Source organism: Leuciscus leuciscus (genome assembly GCF_965113295.1).
Source record: "Leuciscus leuciscus genome assembly, chromosome: 23".
Taxonomy (NCBI): Eukaryota; Metazoa; Chordata; class Actinopteri; order Cypriniformes; family Leuciscidae; genus Leuciscus; species Leuciscus leuciscus.
Genome location: NC_138747.1, coordinates 3,816,868 through 3,832,572, shown reverse-complemented (window position 1 = coordinate 3,832,572; position 15,705 = coordinate 3,816,868). Strand labels below are relative to the sequence as shown.

Genomic DNA, 15,705 nt, shown 5'->3' with positions numbered 1-15,705 from the left:
TATTTATGTTTGTGTGGTTTAACGGCCAAAATGTGTCACCACAGTTCTGGAGAATAATTTAAACAAAACAAAACTTCCTATTAGTTGGAAGGCCCTGAAGACTAAATAATTCTTGAACAACTGGATCTCTGGCTAGTAACTTTTCTTTTGTCTCATTTGTCACTTGTCGAGTGTTAATTTTGGCACCTGTGTTGGACTATTAATGAAGTCATTCAAACATAATGAAGAGTCAGAAATGCTTTTGGTTTTACCATGTTTTTAATTGAACATTAAAACACTTTTCCATGAGCCTCCAGCTTCAAGAGCTCAGCAGAGAGCGTTTAGACAATGATGGGTGTAAAGCAGCTTTCATCCAAACACACAAATCATCATCAACACCAACAACAACAATTCTCAGCAATATATATCTATATATCTTAAAGAACCCGTCACCATCATCTAACAATAATAATAATAATCATTGGACTGCCTCATAACACAAGCAACGACCTTGTGTAACACTGACCCCATTGAGGTCTCGGTTATAAATGTCCAACGCCTTTATCCTTTAACAACAAAAATGACAGAACACACAGGTAACATCATAACCAAACAGGAGTGAAGTTCAAGCACAGAATAAAACATGAAATGTATTCCGAACCTGTCCGTCATTCAAGGTAAGATCAGAGAAATTTATTTCGACCAGGTGTATTGATCCATTGACAAGGATTCATGGAGAAACAAGCTATCATCAGGGATCAGGATATAAAATTGAGGCTCGGAAAACATCAATGCACCAAATTGTATCAGTGGCCACATCTGAACAATCAAGCATTCTGAGAGGGTGTAGTGTTTCCATTAAAAATTATATATGTACTATAAAAATACCATGTATGTATGTATGTATGTATGTGTGTATGTATGCGTGCATGTATGTGTGTGTATGTATGTATGCGTGTATGTATGCGTGTATGTATGTGTGCATGTGTGTATGTATGCGTGTATGTATCTATGTATGTGTGCATGTGTGTATGTGTATGTATGTATGTATGTATGCGTGTATGTATCTATGTATGTGTGCATGTGTGTATGTGTATGTGTGTATGTATGCGTGCATGTATGTGTGTGTATGTATGCGTGTATGTATGTGTGCATGTGTGTATGTATGCGTGTATGTATCTATGTATGTGTGCATGTGTGTATGTGTATGTATGCGTGTATGCGTGTATGTATGCGTGTATGTATGTATGTGTATGTATGTATGTATGTATGCGTGTATGTTTGCGTGTATGTATCTATGTATGTGTGCATGTGTGTATGCATGCGTGTATGTATGTTTGTGTATGTATGTGTGCATGTGTGTATGTGTGTGTATGTATGTGTTTATGTATGTATGTATGCGTGTATGTATGTATGTGTATGTATGTATGTATGTATGCGTGTATGTATGCGTGTATGTATCTATGTATACACATGCATGTGTGTATGTATGCATGTATGTGTATGTATGTGTGCATGTGTGTATGTATGCATGTATGTGTATGTATGTGTGCATGTGTGTATGTATGCGTGTATGTATCTATGTGTATGTATGTGTGCATGTGTGTATGTATGCGTGTATGTATCTATGTGTATGTATGTGTGCATGTGTGTATGTATGCGTGTATGTATCTATGTATGTGTGCATGTGTGTATGTATCCATGTATGTGTGCATGTGTGTATGTATGCGTGTATGTATGTATGTGTGCATGTGTGTGTGTATGCGTGTATGTATCTATGTATGTGTGCATGTGTGTATGTATGTGTGCATGTGTGTATGTATGTGTGTATGTATGCGTGTATGTATCTATGTATGTGTGCATGTGTGTATGTATGTGTGCATGTGTGTATGTATGTGTGCATGTGTGTATGTATGCGTGTATGTATGCGTGTATGTATCTATGTATGTATGTATGTGTGTGTATGCGTATATATATATATATATATATATATATATACATATACATACATACACACCCACACACACCCTTTAAAAAAGCCATTGACTCGTTAGGAAAAATACATTTAGACATACATTAGACTCAACACTTTTAAAAAGAGCAACGGATGCAGTTTCTCAGAAATGGAAATGTCTTTAACCATCTCACAGTATTATCACCTGATTTGATGTGACAAAGCTGACAGATGACCCAGCGTCCAATTTAACACTTCGGCCATCCTAATGAGACGTCCCGGGACCGCAAACTCTGGAATGTTCTAGAAAGTAAAATCACAGGATGAATAAATAAAAGCAGTAGCAAGCTAAAGGGAAAAGGAAGGCGCAGAGGACGCACTTTTCACTGAGCAAAGGCAAAGCTGTCCTGCAATATGTACAAATGCGCAAAGTCCCTTTTTTATGATAGCAGCAGATGCGTTAGCGGCATTCGAGCCCCTCTGCCCTAAATCTCGACTAAAAGGGAATAAAAACATACACAAGTCATTCACGCATACAGAAACACGCCGACATCAAACACCATCACCGTCGCAAATAAGCATGACCTGAGGAACACGATATTCCACTCACCGTTCATGCAGTTACAGAAAAATAAAATAAAGTAATAAGTTCGTACAGCACTACTAGTGTCGACTAGCAGTCTGACGCCGGACACACTCCACAAACACACCAAAGCCAATTGCACAAAACGAAACAGGCAACACATTTCTTACTTCTGTCTGCACAACAGATAAGCTCTTTTTTCCAGACTAGAGCCATGAAAGGAGCGTTTGGACCCAGCAGGGGCTGAGGGAACATAAGTCGGGATATTGTGTGCGAGCAGCTGGGAAATCTTGGGCGAGCAAGCCGGCCACGGCAAGATTACAAATGACCAGCAACAGTGAATGTACAAAAAACGCCCATAGGCACCTCTCAGAAAAGTGCAAGGCTCTCCATTTTATTTACCAACTCCAGAGCCTTACGTCACAATCCATCAGTCAGATCGCTTCATTCAGTACAATGTCGGCTACCCACCGAGTGCCCTAAGGTAAGCTGAAAGAAAGAAACTTTATTACACACCCTAGTTTTTTCCAGTTTCTTATTTTTATCCCCCCAAAACTTCTCTGCTGACTCGGTGTCTATAAACGCACGGTGTTAATTCGCAAGGGCTGCACATTTTTTCCATTAGCGTGACTTTGGCCGGGGCTGAAGTATGGAAAAAGTTTGGCTAGAAACTTCTCCCGGTAGGTGTAGAGCCAGGACATGTCGTCGGCGTTGTAGAAAACCAGCAAACCTTTGGGGTAGTCCAAGTAGACGCCCACTTTCTCAAGCTTGCTCTTTACGTTGAGGCGCGTCCAGGGCTCGGTGCAAGCGCTGTATTGGTTACCGTCATGCATGACGATGCAGTAGAAGCCTCGGCTGGGTTGGATCTGAATGCTGCCCTTGCGGTTCACCGTCTCATTGGCCACACCGATCATCCACTGGGTTTTCTCGGACACCATCACTTCCCAATAGTGGACGCCCCCGGAGAAGCCCTCGGCACCCAGCACGGACACCTCGACGTCGAAGCGGCGTGGCGAATCCTGAAGCGGCTGCGGGTGCAGGTTCCCGTACGCAACGATGGTGCAGTCGTCCGACAGTATGAGCCGCTGGTGAGCAGTGATGGGGTCCATGGTTAAAGCAGCAGGCACTGGGAACATAAGGGTGGAGGAAATGAAGATCAGTGCATCCAATAAGCTTGCTCAGACCTATTATATTACATTACATAAAAATAAATAAGCAAATAAATAAATAATATAAGAAACATAAAAGATGAATACATAAAAAATAGGAACAAGTTAATAAAAATACATACATACATACATACATACACACGCCAAAAGTTTGGACACATTACTATTTTTTATGTTTTTGAAAGAAGTTTCTTCTGCTCATCAAGCCTGCATTTATTTGATCTAAAATACAGAAGAAAAAAAATGTAATATTGTGATATATTATTACAATATAAAATAATTGGTTTTCAATTTATTATACTTTAAATTATCATTTATTTCTGTGATGCAAAGCTGAATTTTCAGGATCATTACTCCAGTCTTTAGAAATCATTCTAATATTATGATTTATTATGAGTGTTGGACACAGTTCTGCTGCCTAATATATTTGATGAATAAAAGGTTAAAAAGAACTGCATTTATTCAAAATAAAAAAATATTTTCTAATAATATAAATCTTCTTTACTGTCACTTTTGATCAATTTAACACATCCTTGCTGAATAAAAGTATTGATTTATTTCAAAAAAAGAAAGAAAAAAAAATTACTGACCCCAAATGACTGACCAGTCGTGTATATTGTTGTTACAAAAGATTTCTATTTTTAAAACATTTACTTCTTTTTTTATTTTTTTTTTATTTTTTTTATTCATCAAATATCCTAAAAAAGTATCACAGGTTATGAAAAAATATTAAGCAGCAGAACTGTTTCCAACTTTGATAATGAATCATCATATTAGAATGATTTCTAAAGGATCATGTGATAGACTGGAGTAATGATCCTGAAAATTCAGCTTTGCATCACAGAAATAAATGATAATTTAAAGTATAATAAATTGAAAACCAATTATTTTAAATTGTAATAATATATCACAATATTACATTTTTTTTCTGTATTTTTGATCAAATAAATGCAGGCTTGATGAGCAGAAGAAACTTCTTTCAAAAACATTAAAAATAGTAATGTGTCCAAACTTTTGGCCTGTACACTATATATATATATATATATATATATACACACGAGTAAATTTTTAAAATACACATGCATACATACATATATACATACATATACACATATATACATACACACATGCATATAAACCATACATTATAATTGTATATGCCTTTAATACATACTGAAAGCATGCACTCCACAATCATGTCTGATTACTAGCTTGAGTGTGAATCAGGTTTTCAATAATTCAACAGTCATCGTCAAGTCATCAACTGTTCCTTAACATATCACTCTTCTGTTATTGGTCTTTTATGTGTTGATCTGATAATTTTCCAAAAGACGCTTTCCTAGGAGTTTAGAAAGATGTGCAAGACTGTGGTTTGGGCATCCATGTGGGCATTCATAAGCACATGTGCTCACACTTTGTGGCATGTTATTTCTCTCTCTCTCTCTCTCTCTCTCTCTCTCTCTCTCTCTCTGAGAAAATGTTCAAAAAGGCTAAATAAGCAGCTGGAAATTAATGGTTTTGAAGGTCATTCTTGTCAATCAAAAGCGCTGACACAATCACTACCTGAGCTGGTGGAATAATACTCCTCTGGAACACAAACACACTCCCTCGTCTAATTCATTATAGTCAGGTCATTTCAAGCGAACGCTCCTTTGAGTGCAAACACTTTCAGATGCATTCACCAATCAGAGTAAAGCGTACAGGGCAGTGTGGTTTTCAGTACTGGCCATTGTTTAAGCACTTCTGCCAGGCATTGAGTGCTTGGTTGAAAAAGGATAAATAAACCACCCATCCATCAACCGCTGCCTGGCTAGTAATGCCTCTGGCAGACCGTCTGCAGTGCCCATTATGGTGCCAGCTTGCTGTGGGTTCAATGGCGAGCAAGTGTGCCAAAAGGAATGGACTGAGAGAAGAGCAAACCCTGGAAAAAGAACAAGCTTCCAGCATACAGACACAAAACAATGGACACATGCCACTTAGCGAAAAGAGTCCAAGCTAGCCTGGACCTGAAAAAGAAACCCGAGCCAAGCAGTTGCAGCACATTACGATATGCAGGACGCCAAGATATAATTCTGGAATGAACTATACATCATGTTTATAAGGCATGATGAGGAAATGTGGGGAGAAAATGAAGCTGAGAGAATCTTGGGTAAGCAATGCTTATCTGAAGCGATCGCTTATCAGGCACGTTGTGCATTCTTTTGCACTGAAACGATTCTGTATGTGCATTTTTACGGTTTCGTAAGAAATTAGTGAAAAGTGAAACCATGCTGGCTTGTTTTCCTGCGGCCCATAGATGGGCATGCTATGAGAGGAAGAGTGAAATTTGCTAAATATTTTCATCTTGGCTATTTAAAACCTTCGCCACAAATGGCAGAGCCAGAGGCCAGTCCAGAGGATAGGATGTCCACATTTCCACTCTTTGACATTGGCAGTTTGCGCTTCAGGTAACCTATAAATAATTTAACCTCCGTCGTCTTTGCTTTCGATCAGTCTCTGCCTCTCCTCTCGCTCTCTCTCTCTGAGTCACGCAAACAAAACAAGCACCAGTAACAGGCTTTGGATTCAGAAAGAGACAATATTGCTGTTCAAGTTGGGAGGAAAAACAAATAAGGATAATAGAAATACATTTTAAAAACGCCACTCCAGTACAGAATAAAAGGCGGCGAGTGCAGCAGTGTAGGAAGGAAGGATTTGAACTGGGTTCGTTTCATGTGACAGGCTGAGCGTCGCCCCTTGCCTATTTCTGTCGGTGTAAAAGACGCTGGACAATTGATTGAGAGAGCGAGATATTCCCTGCTGTGTTATTTTAAATAATGCTCTGTGTCAGGTGGGTACTGAGAGGGAATACAGATGAAGGAGGCCTTCAGAGCTTCTCGTCGCAGCTATTAAAATGGGCCACTCGTACAGATCTCAATCAGATGTATATTATCTCATTCACAGGGCTGTAAACATGCAGGTTGTGTTTGTGTTCATTAGATCGTCTCTAATTGGATGCACTAACAAATACACAATAAGTATTAGATCATTGGACATGATTACTATATTAATGTACTACAGATGCACACATAACAACAGGCTATTTAATGAGAATAATAATTGAATGCAATTTCTTTCTAAACAAAATGAGAATAGTGCTTAAAACTCACTGCCATGATGCTAGGTTGTTGCTACTCGATTGCTAAGGTGTTTCTAGGTGGTTACTTTAGTCCCCGGTCAAAAGTTTCAATGATATTCTGGTCTCTAGATTCAGGCTAGCTTCCAGCAATGCAAGTCTATGGGATTTTTATCAAACTGTCTGTCTATGCGCCATCGAGCTAAAAAAATAAAACCCCAAAAATAATTTTTAAAAAGTTAACTGAAATGAAGCTGAAATAAAATATTAATGTTAAATAAAAAAAATAAATAAAAAAAAATAATTGAAAATTAGAAATATTGCCTTTGCTAATATTTGAATCACTTAAATTACTAACTGGAAATGAAAATAAATAATAATATAAAATGAAATGAAAAAATTTATTAAACTTAAAAACAGTAATATTAAAATAAATAAAGACTACAAAAAAACAGCAAAATTACAAAAAACATTCAATTAAAGCTGAAAATACAAAAGCTAATTCAAAATACATTAAAAAAAACTATAATAAATAGTATATAAATAATAATAATATAACACTGGTCTGATCTCTTAGAAAAGTAATAATATACCTCTCCTAGATAAGCTGCACAATTTAAAGGGATAGTTCACCAAAAAAATGAAAATTCTGTCAGTAATTACTCTCCCTCATGTTGTTCCAACCCCGTAAGACTTTCACTCCTCTTCTGAACACAAATTAAGATATTTTTGATTAAATCGGAGAGCTGTCTCACTCCTCCATAGGCTTCTGTGTTATTGACATTTGCCGGCCCAGAAAGTTCCCAGAAGGTTGTGGGCCTCTGAGTGAGTTCACGTAGTGTAACAGCGCAGCGCTTCTGGGTTGTACGTCAGAACGTGATAGTATAATAATAGTGAGTCTATGTTCTGACGTACAACCCAGAAGCGCTGCGCTGTTACACTACGTGAACTCACTCAGGCCCACACAGAAGTTAATGTATAGTTGAATAAAGTTGTTATTTTTGTGTTTATGCACACAAAAAGCATTCTCGTCGCTTGATAAACATATGGTTGAGCCACTGTAGTCACTTGGACTATTTTAAACATTGTCTTTACTAACTTTCTGGGCCGGCAAGTTTCAATAACAGAGAAGCCTATGGAGGAGTGAGACAGCTCTCAGATTTCATCAAAAATATCTCAATTTGTGTTCAGAAGATGAACGAAAGTCTCACGGGGTTGGAACAACATGAGAGTAATTAATTACTGACAGAATTTTCATTTTTGGGTGAACTAACCTTTTAAGGTATCATTAATGTCTGTAGCACAAACAGTGCTGGGTTTGTTTAAATTTGCCAGGCCAAGTGCATACAAGACAGAAGCTAATTGCCCTGTGCTAATTTTAAAGTTTCTTGTAGGAAACCAAGCGACCATAATTTTGACCCACATAGTCTACAATTAGTGATGTAAAATGAGCTCCAACATGACAGCAAATAAGATTGAAATTAGTGTGTGCACTCAATAGAAAGGGCGACACTTCAGTCCTGTAGTGTGTGCTTGGCTGAACCTCAAATATGTGTAAGAGTAATGGTGTAATTTTTGCCTTGGCAAAAAAGTGCTAATGTTAGCATTCAGCTTGAGATGCTGGGAAGTATTTGTTAAACACAAACAAACTAATAGGGCTGGGTATCGATTCAGATGTTCCGATTCAATTTCGATTCTCGATTCTACTCAATGAATATAGATTTAATACAAATCCTATATTTATTAAAACAAGAACAGTGAACATAAGTTTACAAGTGGTTAATTAATAAAAAGAAATTAAGAGCCACAAACCTGTATATTTTATTTTAGGTACACTTGGGTACATTCAAAAAGAACCCTATAAGAACTCTATATTTCAAATGCATGCACTAAAAAGACAGGATTTTGATGCAAGATGAAAAATTGATGCTGAAAATTGGACAAGTCAGAACAGTCGCATGCCTTTATCAAACAGGATCAGGTTATTTTATGTTTAAGATAAAACAAACATAAAATCTCACAGCATTAGCTGTAACATGGAGACTGAAAGCCTATGAACAGTGTAGGAAAACTAATAGTGGCTTTTGGGTAATAGATAAATATGGAAAAACATTTATTCGTGGCCTTTGAGAATCGATCACATTTAAAAAAACGATTCATGGAAAAATAGATTTTTTTGCCCAGCCCTAATAATAGATCAAGGTTTCCCAAGCAGGATTCACAAGGGTATCTCATAAAGCCATCAAATATCCTTCATAAACCCTGTTCGGGAAACCTTGATCTAGTATTTTTGTGCAGATTATTGAATGTGGTTAAACTCCAGGCATAAGCATTCAGAACAGTGAAAAAAAATTAATTTCCTTTATTTGCAGTCATTTGATCAATAATGACACATAGTATGTGCAATACCACAATTTAAAACTTTAGTTATGGAACATTACCTGGCGATATATCCAGAAAAAGGGACTTCCAGATTGTATATTGTAGGGGCCCCATGTATTTGGATGTCGGAAAGTCTTCGTAGGTGAGGTTCGTTTCATGGATCTTTCCCTTTATTCTGTGGAGACACAGGACAACAACTGCATTATTCAGATTCAACACTGGCAACCCACCAAAACCCAAGCAACCGATTCTTCCTCAATGGCTAGATCCTCTTTCCAAACACTCATTTTCGAATCGTACTGTTTTCTACATAGCTTTTCTGCCCCCGCAAAGACAAACAGCTCAAATTCGCCTTTGGGAATGAGGTCAATCTGGGCAACACTGCAGCTCACTTTCATTAGCTCAACCTAAACATTAATCATGCTATTCCTTTCCCATATGGCTAACTCATTCCCCTCTCGTCATTACCTAGAACAACTGCTACACAGCCATTCTGAGAGAACCGCATTTCTAAATGGATAAAACGTACATATTTATGCTGTTTAAGCATCGATGATCTCTCTCTACCCCTTAACTATCTTTACCCTTGTTCTGCAGACTAGTCTCTTTTCCTGACTGGGTTTCTGTGACATACAGCAAAGGGCAATGGTCACATACATAAGTCAAATAACCTGACTTGCCTTGGTAGCTTCCACCAGCAATACCCTCCACGAATCACTTGCTCCCTGACCAGCAGTTACAAGAAAAAAGACAAAACGGTTTAGACCAGAGAATCTCAAACTACCATATAAAACACCCTCAACATACGCGCATCCACTCATCTCCGAGTCACACCGCATCCTTAGTACCTGTCTGACGTCAGGGCTATTCCTTCCAAGAACTCGTGCCGGCTGGTCTCGCTGAGTCGCTCCTGAAGGATCTGGATGCCTTCCTTGACGTCGCGGAGCTGCTGGCTGTAGCGCTGGATCTTTTGCTCGATGTCAGAGAGCGTGCGTGCCGTATCCGCCTCCAGTTCCTCCAGCGTGCTCTTCTGCCGCTCGCGCAGGAAACGGTGCAGTCGCTCAAACGCATCGCCGATGGTGGCACGAAGGCTCTTCGCTGACGACTATAAAGTAGAGAAGAAAGTTAGGACTTCTGGTAGACTGTGAGACACACAGTCTCAAATAAACAACCCTCCACTGTGCATACGCTAATTGAGATGTCAATCAAGCATGTTTGTTTTAAACAAGTCTTGACTCTAGGGCAAATGGACGCGTTAGAAAATCCTCATAATGGCCGAAAGTTTCTCTCATAAATGTATCTGAAAATATATACACCACTGTTCAAAATTGTTTAAGATATGAATAAAGCAAGGATGCATGAAATTACAAAAACATTCTACTTCTAAGAATCCTCATAAGAACACTCATGCATTCATATTCATCAACATATATTGTTAAGTTTTTAACTGTATTTTTGATCAAATACATGGAGCCTTGGTGAATAAAAAGTATTAATTTCTATACTTTAAAAAATCTAACTGGCCAAACTTTTGAATGGCAGTGTACGTGTCTGTTTTTTGACAAGCACAAAATTACTGTTTCATTCTGATCTCATGATTTCAAAAATGTATTTACATAATTTGAACAAGCTGACAATTAATTTGCCTACAGTAAGAGTACATTCTGAGTCGACAGTTTTTATTAAAAAGAACTTCATGCAAGCATTAAAGGCTAAAATAACTAATCATTTATTTAGTAATGTGTCTAAATGAAGCAAACTTCATACATCAAGTTAAATTTGACCATCAATTCTAAAATTGTGATTATGCCTCTGTGTAATGTAAAGATAATGTATGTGCAGTCTGAGAAGTTTAAAAATGTGGTCTAGGTGGCCAATGACAACCAACATTGGGAAAAAAAAAAGGTAGTGTCCTAACCAGGCATGACATGACAATCTGAAATAATGACAGTCTGAAATAAAATATAGCTTGAAGTGACAAAAACACAGACAAACAACATATTTGATTTTTAAACTGTGAAAGTGTGAACTGAAACTAGAGCTACCCGTGACGAGGATAAAGAGAATTTAGTGACTGGAAAAAGTGTCTCATTGTGGATTCGTGAAGACAAAAACACGTAAGAGATGTAAGAGACTTATCTGGTTAGGACAGCAAAAAGCATGCAGTTTCAATAACCGTACTTATATTTAATGTCTCTAAATTAATATTAAATAATTTTTTATATGTACACAAAAATAAAATTTACATATTATATTGAAATTATTTTATAAATTATACATACATTTATTTTTTTATATATAATATTCAATTCAATTCACATTTATTTGACTTTCACAATACATATAGTTTCAAAGTAGCTTGACAGACTACATTACAAATTAGAGTGATTTCTTATCTGAGGTGACTATGTCCCAGTAATGTATTTGAGCAAAGTACATATACAAATCATTTTAAGGCAGAAACAATGAGCTCACTGAAGTATTTTTTTTACGAGTTGTAATTATGATAATTACAATATATGGAAGAATTGGCATAGGTGCATATTGATTCAGAGTTTGGGTTATCTGAAGTCCTCGCAGGAGAGTCATCTCTTCACAGGTGTTAGGGCATATTATAATAATTATACCGGTACTATTTTTTATATGTATTATTATCATTATTATTATTTCTGCAGAGCCTCAGTGAGACGCAATGGACTATGAAGCAAGTGGAAACGGCCTCATATGAATGCATCACTAGAGACACGGTCAGGGACGACAGGGACACGGTCTAATAGTCACTGGAAATGGCAATAGGTTGCTCCTTCCTCAGTCTTCAGGGTTATTGTAGGACAGTCTACATCATTACACATGCAGACGAGCAACGAGATAAAAGCGGAGGGGATGATGCAGAACGTAAAAGAGAATTGCGAAACTAGCTAACAAACCTCGTCATTGACCGTGAAGACGAAAAAAAAAAAAAAGTCAAAGAGAGATAAAACGAGATGTTTGAGGAAGCCGGTCATCTTCAATAAAGCGTAAAGAACATCAGGTTCAGTCGACGGATCAGAGATCTGAAACCTCAAGGTCGAATCGAGGCAGGATAGAATCCGTTCCACTGATGGCCGTCCATACAAACAAGGCAAGCTCGGAAACGTATTATATTTCCATTTCTTTCTTCGCCTATAATAAGAACTGGAAAAATAGACTTCACCGATTACAAGATTACTCCTACTAACAAATACAATAAAGGACTTGTTCCACTTCTGTCTTTCCAAAGGGAAATGTGATTTCCTTGCCACTGGGAAGATGAAATCCTATTAAGATCACGTCTTGCTCTGGTGTTATTTGCATCGGCTGAGTCAGCCCACCTGGCGTCGCATGATGGATGAGTTGGACTCAGTGATGCTGAGGTGGTGTTGGTCTCTTGAAACCATTCTCCCCATGGGCTGCGCTGTCTCACATTGGGTCTATTTAAAGCCAGTAAACACCTCCTATGAGTCTAGCATGAATCGGCCTCCAAGCAGCCCGCTCGCTTCGACATCTGCTAATCAGACACATGTTTCCTTGGGGTCTTCCATTCGGATTCAACATCGGCACTTCAGATGAGAGGCGTCTGTCAGCAAGTCTGCCGCCGAGATAAATCTAGAGCATGCTAGCGGGGAGGTGGCAACAAGTTAAAAAAACAACAAGGTAAACATGAACTAGCGGTATCACTGAGATAAGCTACATGCTCAAGTTTAACTTTTAGGGTTAGAGGTTTGACCGCTCAAAAGTTTAGGGTCAGTAAGATATTTTTCTGAAAAAAATGTATACTTCTATTCAGCAAGTAGGGATGGGACGGTATGAAAATTTCATATCACGATAATAGTGACCAAAATTATCGTGATTATCAATACTATCACGGTTTTGTTAAAAACGAGATGAAAGTGTTCAAAAATAACTGATGCTCACACTGAAAACATTTCAACAAGTTTTATATTTGAAAATCAACAAACAACAAATAAAACAAGCAGCTCTATGCACTTTTTTAAGCAAGATTATATTCTGTGGCATTTCCTTCCTTAAAATGACCGTCGTCAATAACAATGCATTATAACACCGCGCACATCCATGTATCACAACGGACGCGCTCTCTCGTTTCATTCAAACACAACTTGCCGTCTTGCGTCTCCATTTTCGATTGTATTGAAAATGAAATCAGAGTTGATTTATTGTTTACTGAGTTTGATCATATTTTTGTGATCATGTAAGATTCAAAACATTAATCTGCCTTCCGCCATTCCTTCTCGATAAAAAAAAACAACAACATTGCGCGCTGCGCCGGCGTCAGCCTGTTGCTGGCTGGACAGGATTTACAGTGAGTTATTAAAGGGGTGGTAAAATGCCCTTTTCACAAGATGTAAAATATATCTATGATGTCCCCAGAGTGTGTCTGTGAAGTTTTAGCACAAAATACCCCACAGATATTTTTATATAGCAAGTTAAAGTTGTAACGTTTTGAGGGTTTGCAAAAACGCACCGTTTTGTGCCTGGCCCTTTAAATGCAAATGAGCTGCTGTAGAGGGCGGGGTTTCAAGAGCTCGTGTGTGTTAGCAGCTGCTATTACCTCACGCAGACACACTAAAATGACAGAAACTGTTCTGCCTTTAATGTTAAAACGGAGTCAGACAAAGAGGGAGAGAGCTGACTCACAAATGTACTCTTATACAACAACTTTTCCTCTTCTCAACATGGACTGCGTGTTCCCGGGGGCGGGGTTTCTAGGGTTAGTGATATCACTAACCCGGGAGGAATGTCGTGTAGTCCAAACCAGCCGTTTTTTGTAGTCCTTTTCTTTAAAAGCAAATATCTTCCTTTGCTTTGAACTTTGAGTATTGTAACTTTGCAGATGTTGTTTATGATCAAACAGCAACATTACGCACTAACTAAAGTTAGAAAAGTGAAATCATACTCAACCACCCCTTTAAAATCGCGATAATCAAACACGGTTTTAATGATGATTCAATTTTAAATGATAATACTAACCGTCAGTACATTTTATCGTGGTTTATAGTGAAACCGGTAATCGTCCCATCCCTATCAGCAAGGATGCATTAAATTGACCAAAAGTGACAGTAAAGGCATTAATAAAGTTACCCAAAAAAATGTCTAATTAATGTTGTTCTTTTGGTTTCCACAAAAATATTATGTTTTCAAAACAACATTGATAATTCCTACTGAAAATTCTGATCAAATAAATGCAGCCTTGGTGAGCATAAGATACTTTTTTTCAAATACATTAAAACATCGACAGTAGTGTATGAGCAATAATAATAGATAAGTTATATTTAGCTCTAGTGATCTGATAAAGTTACTTTACAAGATCAAAGGTCTAACAAAGAATTGAATTAGCCAGGTTTTTAAGAGTTAAGAATTGGCCCACTTTATTATCGTTTGGAAGCAATGAGCCCACTTTATTTATGGTTTACTCCATAAATCTACTTCTCTAAAGGTTGTGCTGTGACAGCTCTCTTGAGACAGCGAATGTAAAATAACCTTCCGTCCTCTTATCTCTACAGGAAAGTCTGGGATGCAGGAGGCATTTTGCAATGATGGTCCTGAATGTCAATGTCAAGCGTCTGGCTCTTCGTAAGCATCTTAAATCACTGCATAAATGAATCCACACAGGATCCCACTGGCTGGTGTCAATGTTATATCTACATTTTCCTGGGAAAGAACTGAAAGATGCTTTCAAGATAAATACGCAATCTGTAAAATCAATGAGACGAAAACATGGTATGCTTCCAGAAAATGCAATCACAGGGATACAAGTCTGAGTTTAACTCGACTTAAGAGACTACAAGGAAAATTCAACATGTAACAGGGTCTGCAATCCATTGTACCTTCGCAATATAAGGCCTCGTTTACACTGTCAGTGAAATGTGACCCAATTTTGATTTGTGGGGTCTTCCATTCGGATTCAACATCGGCACTTCAGATGAGAGGCGTCTGTCAGCAAGTCTGCCGTCGAGATAAATCTAGAGCATGCTAGCGGGGAGGTGGCAACAAGTACAAAACCAACAAGGTAAACATGAACTAGCGGTATCACTGACATAAGCTACATGCTCAAGTTTAACTTTTAGGGTTAGAGGTTTGACCGCATATGTGACACAGATCAGATGTGTTCTATGACCGTGTAAACAGGAAAAAAACGCATGCATTCGGATATTTCGAGATCTGTTTCAGGCCTCGTTCATATGTGGAAATAAATCAGATATAAACCTGATATGTGCCAATGCGACTGTCATGTAAACAGGCAGGTTCGGATTTTCTGAGGCATTAGGCTACATATCCATCATGTCGTCATAGGAGAGGAATGTGGACACACGTTGACATAACATATCAAAGGTTGGCTAAGCTTGCTCATCCTAAAATTTCAGACCCACTGCTCCTCGTTAAAGCCAATATTTGAACACAATATGCTCCCACCTGTCCTGAGATCTCTCTCGCACACAATAACTGAAGCATATTCGCAGGCTGTAATGATGGCACTTTTTGTCCT

General features: G+C 38.0%; 1 protein-coding gene across 1 annotated transcript in view; it reads right to left on the bottom strand.

Annotated features, from left to right (window-relative positions):
- Positions 1-239: 239 nt before the first annotated feature.
- Positions 240-15,705, bottom strand: part of trim62.1 (tripartite motif containing 62, tandem duplicate 1) — a 48,115-nt gene continuing 32,649 nt past the window's right edge. Inside the window, exons 4-6 of the mRNA XM_082155908.1 lie at positions 10,031-10,287; positions 9,242-9,357; positions 240-3,642 (exon numbers count right to left, since the gene is read on the bottom strand). Of these exons, the coding sequence (XP_082012034.1) occupies positions 3,092-3,642; positions 9,242-9,357; positions 10,031-10,287 (924 nt within the window). The 3' untranslated portion in view covers positions 240-3,091. The remainder of the gene's footprint in view (positions 3,643-9,241; positions 9,358-10,030; positions 10,288-15,705) is intronic.